The sequence below is a fragment of the Callorhinchus milii genome, unplaced genomic scaffold (assembly GCF_018977255.1).
Source record: "Callorhinchus milii isolate IMCB2004 unplaced genomic scaffold, IMCB_Cmil_1.0 Scaffold43, whole genome shotgun sequence".
Classification (NCBI taxonomy): Eukaryota; Metazoa; Chordata; class Chondrichthyes; order Chimaeriformes; family Callorhinchidae; genus Callorhinchus; species Callorhinchus milii.
Genome location: NW_024704784.1, coordinates 545,001 through 555,767, shown reverse-complemented (window position 1 = coordinate 555,767; position 10,767 = coordinate 545,001). Strand labels below are relative to the sequence as shown.

At 41.5% G+C, this 10,767-nt stretch overlaps 1 protein-coding gene across 1 annotated transcript in view; it reads right to left on the bottom strand.

The window, feature by feature from the left end:
- Positions 1–1,550: 1,550 nt before the first annotated feature.
- Positions 1,551–10,767, bottom strand: part of LOC121851506 (alcohol dehydrogenase class-3-like) — a 10,204-nt gene continuing 987 nt past the window's right edge. Inside the window, 9 exon segments of the mRNA XM_042345368.1 lie at positions 1,551–1,782; positions 2,021–2,159; positions 2,916–3,020; positions 3,023–3,050; positions 3,865–4,125; positions 4,921–5,140; positions 6,798–6,885; positions 7,870–8,011; positions 8,147–8,248. Of these exon segments, the coding sequence (XP_042201302.1) occupies positions 1,758–1,782; positions 2,021–2,159; positions 2,916–3,020; positions 3,023–3,050; positions 3,865–4,125; positions 4,921–5,140; positions 6,798–6,885; positions 7,870–8,011; positions 8,147–8,248 (1,110 nt within the window). The 3' untranslated portion in view covers positions 1,551–1,757.

The following is a 10,767-nucleotide window of genomic DNA, read 5'->3' as shown; positions in this document are numbered from 1 at the left end:
ATTTTCCCAAGACATTCCCTGTACCACCACCCTCTGGGCTCTTCTGTTCAAGCAGTTATGTATCCATTGTAATATTTCCACTGATTCTCACTTTGTCTACTTTCAGTACCAGCCTCTCAAGAGGAACTGTATCAAAGGCCTTACTGAAATCCAGATATACATCCAAAGCCTTACCCTTAACAAACTCCCTTGTCACACCATCAAAGAAAACCAGAAAATTAGATTGGCAAGACTTCCCCTTCATGAACCCATATTGGTTATCATTTATAACTTTATTCTGGCCAGGTGTTCTGTGATTTTATCCATAATTCTTCCCACAATGGACGTCAAACTTACTGGTCTAGAATCCTGGGTCACTCATTACCCTTAAAAATAGGAGTAACATCTGCCTTTCTCCAGTCCCCCAGTATCTCCAGTGTTCAGTGATTTCTGAAAGACTTATGCCAGCATTTCTGCAACTTCCTCCCTTAGTTCCTTAAGGATCCTCGGATGCATTTATCTAGCCCGAGATTTGTTTATAAGTTTGCATAGATGTTTGGCAACCACGTTGGCAGTGATATGAATAGTGTCACAACTTTCCTCTGTGACATCTTTAGAGTTCTCTTTCCTGATCAGAAAGGTTACCTGTCCCCTCCTTAGTAAAAACTGATGCAAAAAAAAAAAGCTTTAGCACTATTGCAGCCTGTGCAACATTATTTGAATCCACCTTCAGTGGCCCTATTCCATTACTTGTTTTTCTTCATCTCTTACTGTAACTGAAAAACATTATTATCCTTCACATCTATTGCCATGTTCAATTCAAAGAATTTCTATGCCATTCTGATGCCTTTTTTATAGTCCTGGCATACCTTCTGGTATCAAATCTGACTTAATTCTGTGCCACTTTTCTTCACGGTCTTAAATGCCTTTATTCCCCTCGATGAATTGCTTTGTAGCCAAGTTCAACTAGGCAGGAGTGCCTTTAAGCTTTGTATCTTTGCATGGGTATACATTGTTCCTTTGCCTTCATAATCACCTCCTTGAAAGAATTCCATAGTTCCTCCACTCCCTTCAGCATATTTAAGCTGCCCAGGCCCACTTTGAGAACTCAGACTTCTTAAGTGCACAAAATCAGTCCTCTTGAAATTTGGCAGCATTGCTTTGAGTTTTTGATAACCTCACCAATCCTCGTGAGGTCAAATGCGATTGCTGTTGCTTAATGCTTCTCCCACCTTTATGTTTGAAAGACAAGTCTTACAACATTCATTTTATATTAAGAATGGTTGCATGTGATCCAATGTTTTGATACAGTTAACTAGTCATCATTTTACAAGATGAACGGTTCTAGCATTTGGCACACTGGTGTGAGGGTAGTACACATTTCACTCTTAATAGCTCTTCTGAACAATTATTAGGATATTGACAATTTCTGTTGAACTTTTGGCCCATTGTACTTGAACCTATAACTTCTGTCTCCAATCTTCAAAGCAGATGTAAATAAGGACAAGGTCACTTGCCCTGGCTTTGGAGTCAATTCATCTCTTCTGTTAGACGATTTACCATAAACCAAATAAGAAAATGCCTTTATTTTAATTTGAGACTTGTACATAACAGGTATTACAGGAATACAGCAACAGAAGTAAACACTAATTACTGTTCAAGTATGTACACTGCATGAAGTAATTAAGCCATTAATGAGCATAGTTGACTGATTTTGTAGTAAAGGATTCCATTCGACAGGTAAGGCCATGGTATTGCAAGCTCTTGGGACACCAGCCTCAAAACGAGAGGACAGTCCGGATGCTGAGAAAAGTAGAACAAGAAAATAAATTAACCACCACCTTTGGCAAAGATAAACAATGAATCTCAATGATGATGTTTAATGCTTCTGTACTATTATTGTAGACTTCTATAGAGATATATTAAAAATGTCTCAACACTGAGACAAATGTCATCCAAAAATTACTCCACTTATAAAATTCTGTTCCAAATAATTCCAACAAATTATATCACAAGCCAAGAGAGAACAAAAAAAAAATACCCCTTTCCAGCATGCATGAGCTCAAAACTTTCATTGATCTTGTCAAATGGGAGTTTGTGAGTTACAAACTCATCCACCTTTATTTTCTTAGCCATGTATTCCTGCACAAGCTTGGGCACACTTTCCACGCTTTTCCACCCTGCATAGCAAATAGAGAAACACCATCAGTCCAACTCAGTCAGTGACCATCTTCACAAGGCGTCAAAGTGCATCTTTCTTTCTTCCTCTCCTCCCTGAACATTTTCTCTGCAGATCCAGTCACTGTTGTACTGCAGAGCTTCTGATATTTATATGTACCCAATTGATAGCTAGATGAACCCAAGGCAGGCTTTTAACTGCATTAATCTTCCCACATTTCAGTTGAGGGTAAGAAGAGTATTCAAATGAAAAGAAAGAAAATGTGGTAAAATTGAGCGTTTAAAAAATACATACGTGCACTGGACAAAGTTTCTCTGAATCCAGCAAGTCTCAAATGTTTATATAGGTACATATACTCTAGGAGTGCAGATACTGTGAGTGGACAGGATAGACTACTCACAATTATGGGAATCCTGCAATGCAACTTATTGAAGGAAACATTGAGGAGAGGAAAGAGAGACTGTGATCGCATGAGACAGTAAAGAAAGCTAGATGGAGAACAGCAATTTTTTTTATAAATATGAAAAATGTATTACCAGCCAGGCTCAGTTTAGTGGATGTTACTAATGCTCAGTAATCTGCAAAGTGAAATAGCGACTGAACAGATGTTAGTGGTGACACGCAGAATCCAAAGTAGTATCTGAACAAACCTGTAAATATAGTATATAAAGTGCAAAGTACTGCATGTCAGTATTCTAGACCTTACTGCCTGCTCTCATTCACCATTATGTGTCTTGCACACAGTTGAAGATTTTACCTCCAAACGCTGTGCCTTTCCACGTGCGGCCAGTCACCAGCTGGAAGGGTCGAGTTGCGATCTCATGTCCTGAAGGTGCAACCCCTATGATCACACTGGTTCCCAGCCTTTATGACAGGCTTCCAATGCAGCTCGCTACCAGGTTGTTGAGGGAAGGCGAAAGAGGGGAGGGAAAGAATGAGTTTAATGAGTTTAAATAAAGTTAAGTGATCAAATTAGACAAACATTCACCAAGAAAATAAAAATAACCGAGCACATTATACAGTATTCTATCAAACGAGACAGCAAAGCATTGCATTCTCATTGAGCACTAGCTCAAACATGCAGTTGCATCCGGCTCTGAGTTACTAGACCAAAAAAATCCCTCATTTGTACAAACATGAATCAAATTGCCAGAAAATCCAAAAGGTGAGCAAGCAGACACATCAGGACCTCTTTGATACTTTAGAGAATGAGGCATCCTTTGACCCCTTAAAACTGGGATTAAAAAAATCAACCTACTCTGATGGGATAAAGGCTCCTCTCTCTACTGGTTAATAGCCTTCCCCATCTCTAATCTTCTCACTCTTCTGCTCATCCTCTGCTGTGCATCCCTCATGTCACCACTGGTGGCCAAGCCTTTAGCTACTAAATTCTGAAATTACTTCTCTCAACCCTCTGCGTCTTGACTTTAAATCCAATCTAAAAACCTCCCTTTCTCCCTTGCCTGGTCTTTGTGAAGTGCTCCCAGACATTGTCTTACACAAAGAGTGCTATATAAATGCAAGTTGTTATTGTCCTTCTGGCATGTCTCAACCCAACAGCTAGTGTATACATGTTCACTGCACAGCAGTCTACATCAGAGAAGCCACAACGATTGGTGAAGGAATAAAAATACTCAAAGCTTTCCTGAAGTTGGAGCTAAAGAAATGGTTAGGAGGTACAGAAGAACAGTATCTCAAGCACTCACCATCACATTCACATTACCGATGCACTCAAAAGAGTAGTCCACTCCGCCGTCTGTCAACTCAACCAACACCTCTTGAATTGGTTTCTCATGATCTTTGGGGTTGATGCATTCAGTTGCACCAAATTCCTTGGCAATCTTAAATTTGTCTTTATTAACGTCAATCCCAATGATACGAGAAGCACCAGCTGCTTTGCATCCCATAAGAGTCGCAAGACCCACTCCACCCAGACCAAACACAGCACAGGTAGAGCCTGACTCAACCTAGTGGAGAAATGATTGAGACAGATTAAATAGTTACAAAAAACAGCAAAAATAGTTTACAAAATCACTTCACCACCATCACGTGATTTTGTTTTGTGGGGGAGGGGGTTTAGCAAGGTATCACACACGTAGAAGCCTATCACCGTGCTTAAAAGCATCTAAATAAGAAAGCTCAACACACTTACGCACCTATACATAGAATTCCCCAGTCTCTAGAATGGAACACACCCTCTCCCACGGAGGGACACGTCTGCTTCACCCAATTCTAGACAGCATTAGGTACAGTTTGGCAAGAGCCAAACCTTGAGTGTGTTGGGTACTTCTGAAGTTTAACAATTTAAAACCACTTAACTTGACATTGAGCATACTGTTTGGCAAACTTCCTACTGCTTGTCCGGCAAGGACCACTCTACCCGTTGGAGGTTTGGGTTGTTGGGTAACAAGACCTGAGTGGGAAGAATCCTAGTGACTAAAGTATTCCCTCCAAATCCTGCCGATGAGTCAAGCTGGTTAGTCTGTCATTATCAGTGCCCTGGAGTAGAGTGGGTCCATCTGGCTCAGGAAGCAGACTACTACTACACTGAGGATTAACTCATTCTCTTGCTGAACACATTACCTGGGAGCAGCTCAGTTCCAAGGTTTACCTCCTCCCAGGAGGGTACTTTGAACCAACTGGAATCAAAGATTAACTCATTAACCTTTAGACTCCAGTATCACCTAAGTCAAAATGCAGCTGTCATGTTTTTATAAAATACAAGGACACGATGAGGAAAGGAAAGAAATAGAAGTTCATACCTTGGCAGTATTGAGGGCTGCACCATAGCCAGTAGAAATACCACAACCCAGCAAGCAGACCTTATCCAGTGGAGCAGCAGCATCAACCTTAGCGACAGAGATGTCAGCAACAACTGTGTACTGGGAGAAGGTGCTGGTCCCCATATAGTGGAAAATCTGCTTCCCTTTGCAGGTAAATCTGCTTGTCTTGTCGGGCATCAAGCCCTGGCCCTGGGTAACCCTGGCAAGAAACAAACAGTGACCATCACACCAGCCTTACACTCACCAAAGAACAGATCACAACAACATGCACACAAGTATGCCAAAGTCAAGACAAGCTTCTACAGGACACTAGATAAACTCCAAGACACTACCCCATTTGGGAAGGGTGGCTTTGGGAAGTGTGCTATATCAATGCAAGTTTCCGTTACTCTTAAGCATGGTAAAGGGTTTCCAGTCACCCAGCTAAGTAGAACAAAAGTGTACAGAAGTTTATATTAGAACTGCAGAAACATTACTGTAAGCAGATATAATGGCATTGCCAGTATCAAAAGCAAAGTCCTAAAAAAACATTTTTAATTTTTTTAAAAAAAATTCAAGGATTTAAATGTTCTAGACAAGTTACAAAACCATTTTACCCACAATTACCCATCCATAATAAATAAGGAAATGTAAATCGAGAACCGGCCAAAGTTTAGAAGATTAAAAGAAGCAGCTTTAGCAAACAACCAGCAGACTGGTTAGAACCAGACAAAACCAGAGATTTGTACTCAAGGTACTGCAGCAATCGGCAATTGAATAAACATCAGAGAGAGAGAGGTGATACACTCATGTTGCCTGTCCCCGAAGCACTGCCCTCACTCTCCCTCAAGAACCCCAGTGTTTAGATGAGTGTTTCACCTGAACTTTGAACAAATCAATTTTCCTCCATATCCACATATACACACACCAGAAAAACAAACACACACGCTGACCTCTGCCATGGCTTTCCACCTAATATAGCCAAAACCCTCTCCTAGGTCTTTGACAGTTGCAGCTTTCCCATTGCCTGCTCAGTGGCCTCCCAAAGCTGCAGCCTCCCCAGCTCCAGATCATCCAAAATTTCACACACCATATTTATAATAATAATCCTTGTATTTTATATAGCTCCTAAACATTCCATTCAGACATCTCAAAGCACTTCACAGGATATACTGTAAAGTGAATTGACTGTATATTTTTGGGTGAAACACAACAGCCAATTGCACACAGCAGTGTCCCACAAACAGCTGTGGATTGAGCGACCAAATAATTAATTTTTTTTTGAAGGGATTAATGCCCCCAGAAATCGATCTGCCAATCGACTAACTGCTACTTACCGCTAGGTAAACAGAGGCGTATGGAGTAAGAAAACTTGTCTAAGGTTTTGCCCTGCCCAGGAATCGAACCCAGGTCCTCTCACTTGCGAATCAAGCGCTCTAACCATTTATTTGCTCCTCCGCCAGGCTCTGTGAGCCCATTACCCGGCTCCACTGACACTCTATCCCAGTAAATTGACTTCGTAAATTCAAATCCCTCCATGCTCTTGTTCTGGCCTTCCTCTGTGATCATCTGTGCCCCAAATCCCTTGGCATCCTATTTGCTCTGCCAACTCCAGTCTACATTATGAGCCTCTCCCCCACCCCCAACAGCTGCATTCAATCACTGCCCCTGCCCGCAGGAACTTTCTCCTTAAATCCCTCCATTTCTCTCCCTCCCTCCTTTCAAAATCCATCTAAAGACCCGTCTTTTCTTTGACCTCACCTTCAGCCACTTCCTACTTATCTCCTCCAACCTACTCCTTATCTCCTCCCTCCCCAACATAGCCAACTCACTGAGGCGGTGTCCAGATATTTTGTTCTACAAGCAAACAGATGTACCTGATCTTCTGGCAGAGGTTTGTCTTGGGATTCAGGCAAAACTTGCATTCTCCACACTGTGGGATGTAAAGTGGAATCACTCGATCCCCTGTTAAAAAAAAAATCCAGATAGTGGCAGGTGTCTCCAGGATTCAATAAATATAAAAACTGGGAGAAACAAAGAGTAAGGGATAACCTCCAGAGGAACACAGAATTTAATTCTACTTTTTATATCCACTGCCAACGTCAAGTAATTAAAGACCTTGCCAAACAATCTCACATGCAGATACACTTAATTCTTATGTATAGTCTAGTGTTTTTCATGTCAGGAGGATGTCCCGAAGTGCAGAGACTGTGTTATGTGGTCAAATGTAGAAACACTGACATGTTCAGCGCAGGAAGCCGTGCAGCCCACCTTTTAGCAGGGTGTCCAGACAGTGATCAGTAGTAGAAATCCTGATTGAGGTTTTCCCTCCCTAATGCAGTGCACTGAGGCCGATCTTAATGCCTGAATTGCTACCCAGCTTATCCTTGTCAATTCAGACCTGGAACCCTTTGGTCTATATGACTCAATATACAACCAGAAGTCACTCACCCACTAAGCCACCAGAGGAATTTTGCAACAATATCTTAGTCTAGGAATTGAAAGTACTTTACATGATTTCATAACTTTTCATATATTAAGAAAACCAACCAATCTGGTCACAGCACCTTATACATGTGGAGTCCTGTAGCTCAGTGGTTAGAGCACTCGCTTTGCAAGTGAGAGACCTGAGTTCAATTCCAGGCAGGGCGAAACCTTGGGCAAGTTTCCTTACTCCACACAGAGCCTAATAATAATCCCTCCAAAAAACCAAAAACAATAATAAATTGGTCATTTTCAATCTACGACTGTTTGTGGGACATTGCTGTGCGCAATTGGCTGCCGCGTTCGCCCACAAATATACAGTCAATTCACTTTAGTGTGTTCTGTGAAGCGCTTTGGGACGTCCTCCTGACGTGAAAAGCGCTATATCAAATGCAAGGATTATTATTATTATTCATGTTCCAACAGCACATACACTCAGAAAAAAAACATACAACCTTCCCTTACCTGCTCTGACACAAGTCACTCCCTCTCCAACACTCTCCACTATCCCACTTCCTTCATGTCCAAGAATCACCGGGAACAATCCTTCGGAATCAGAGCCACTCAGGGTGTAAGAATCGGTGTGACAAACACCAGTGGCGACAATCTGTCAGGCAACAACAGGCAAATTTAACAATATTCCTTTTTCTACCTTAAAAATTAAGGACACGATCTTTAAAAGAAAAAGGAGAATCTCATTTCTCAAATCTTTGCAAATGAAACTTTCCATTTGGTTTCGTACCTTAATGCGAACTTCATGAGCCTTTGGGGGAGCAACCTCCACCTCTTCAATAGACAGCGGTTTGCCTGCCTCCCATGCTACCGCAGCCTTACATTTGATAACCTGTGAAAGCAATGAACAGGTTACAGCTGCACGCAAACAACTTCACAGTTACTTGCCTGATATCCCATTAAGAGAAACAGAGCACCAATTGTCTTTAAACACGCTGCTATAATGCTTCAAGTTAGAATAATAATCCTCACAGCCAATATAGCATTTCTCGTTATTGAGATGTCTCAACGTGCGTCACTGGATATACTGGAAGGAGACTGTAAGAGACTGTATTTTGTATGTGAAACACAGCAGCCAGTTTTCATAGTAATGTCCCACAAACAGCCATCGAGTGAGTGATCAATTTTATTCAGGGTATTGCTGGCCGGGACACTGGGAGAGAGAAACTCCCAGAAGAGCAAATTTTCATATAATGAGTGGCTGGATAATCAAAGGAACAAAATGTGGGGAGCAAGGAGACGCAATTTTTTTAAATATAAATTTCCTGGGTCCAATTATTTTTCTCCTTGTTAGCATATCGAACCATAGAAAATTCACAACATAGAAGAATGTTGGGCCCATCTTGTCTGTACTGTTTTTTGAGAGATCTATCCATTCAGTCCCATTTAATAATAATAATAATAATCCTTCCATTTGATATAGCGCTTTTCACGTCGGGAGGACGTCCCAAAGCGCTTCACAGAACACACTGTAAAGTGAATTGACTGTATATTTGTGGGCGAACGCAGCAGCCAATTGCGCACAGCAATGTCCCACAAACAGTCGTAGATTGAAAATGACCAATTTAATTATTGTTTTTGTTTTTTTTGAGGGATTATTATTAGGCTCTGTGTGGAGTAAGGAAACTTGCCCAAGGTTTCGCCCTCTGCCTGGAATTGAACTCAGGTCTCTCGCTTGCAAAGCGAGTGCTCTAACCACTGAGCTACAGGACTCCACAAGGAGTCTTTACCTGCCTACAGGACTTTACCTGCCTTTCCCCACACTCCGACATTATAGTGAACATTACAACTGTGTCAGCAGGTCAATGAACTCTAGCAGCCTTCACACCAAAGCCTGACCTCTCCTCACTCATTGCCACACACAACCAGCACAGGGTGCTATGGACAGACAAGGAGACGAACCTTAGCTGAATTTACCCTTCCGAACCCCGTGAACTTTGCAGTGAATTTGTCTCCCTGTGCAGCCCCAGCTGAGACTAGCAAATTCAGAATTCAAACCAGTGATGTCTCACTACATAAGGTGCAAATATCATCACTACCAATGGGAACAACAATATAATGTTATGTAATGGCAATGGCATCATTCATTCAGTCCTTAAAGCACTGTTGTTCAATAGAAACCACTGAATAGTAACCGACGTGGCCACGTTTTAGCCACATGCGCCAACTTTAGCAGAAACAGCTTACATACACACAAACAAATAGAGATAAATGTACTTTACTTGGATGTATACATGTATATTTAACAAATCTATTTAACAAGCATCTACAACCATACAGTGTAACACTTTGCAATCCCTCTCTTTCACCAAAGTTTGAAGTTTTAACATGAACTTAAAAGACAAAAAAAAGAGTTCAGGCTGATTCAGTTCCAAGGCTAACCAGCTCCACAAACTCCTCACCCCCTGAACACACACATACACACAAAAAGGGTACTGGCAACACAGTAACACTGCAGTGTTTTTACATTCAGTGAGATCCAGGCTAAAAGTAGCAATAAAAAAATCTCTCACACCCTTCTTCACATGTTGTTGGGTGTAGACAACAACAACAAAATTGTATTTATACATTATATATTGGTGTCCTGTAGCTCAGTGGTTAGAACACAAGCAAAAGGCCTGGGTTTGATTCCCAGCAGGGCAAAATATTGGGCAAGTTTCCTTACTCTACAGTCCTCTGTTTACTAAGCAGTAAGTAGGAACCCAGTTATAATAATAATAATCCTTGCATTTGATATGGCGCTTTTCACGTCGGGAGGACGTTCCAAAGCGCTTCACAGAACACACTGTAAAGTGAATTGACTGTATATTTGTGGGCGAACGCGGCAGCCAATCGCGCACAGCAATGTCTCACAAACAGTCGTAGATTGAAAATGATCAATTTTTATTATTGTTTTTGGTTTTGGAGGGATTATTATTAGGCTCTGTGTGGAGTAAGGAAACTTGCCCAAGGTTTCGCCCTCTGCCTGGAATTGAACTCAGGTCTCTCACTTGCAAAGCGAGTGCTCTAACCACTGAGCTACAGGACTCTAGTTGTTAATCGATTGGCAGATCACTTTTCTGGGGGCGAATAAGTCCTTAAAAAAAATTGGTCACTCAATCCACAACTGTGTGTGTGGGACACTGCTGTGCACAATTAGATGTTGCATTTCACCCACAAAACATTGTCTATTCACTTTACGGCGTATTCCTTGTAGCACTCTGAAACATCTCAAAAACATAATAAAAGGCACTATATCAAACGCAAGGATTATTATTATCATACAAGCAAAATATACAACCCTTGGGGCAACATCCGTTGACTGGACTGTCTCAGCCATGAGTCTGCCCCAGTTTGTGGAAGGTTAATAAA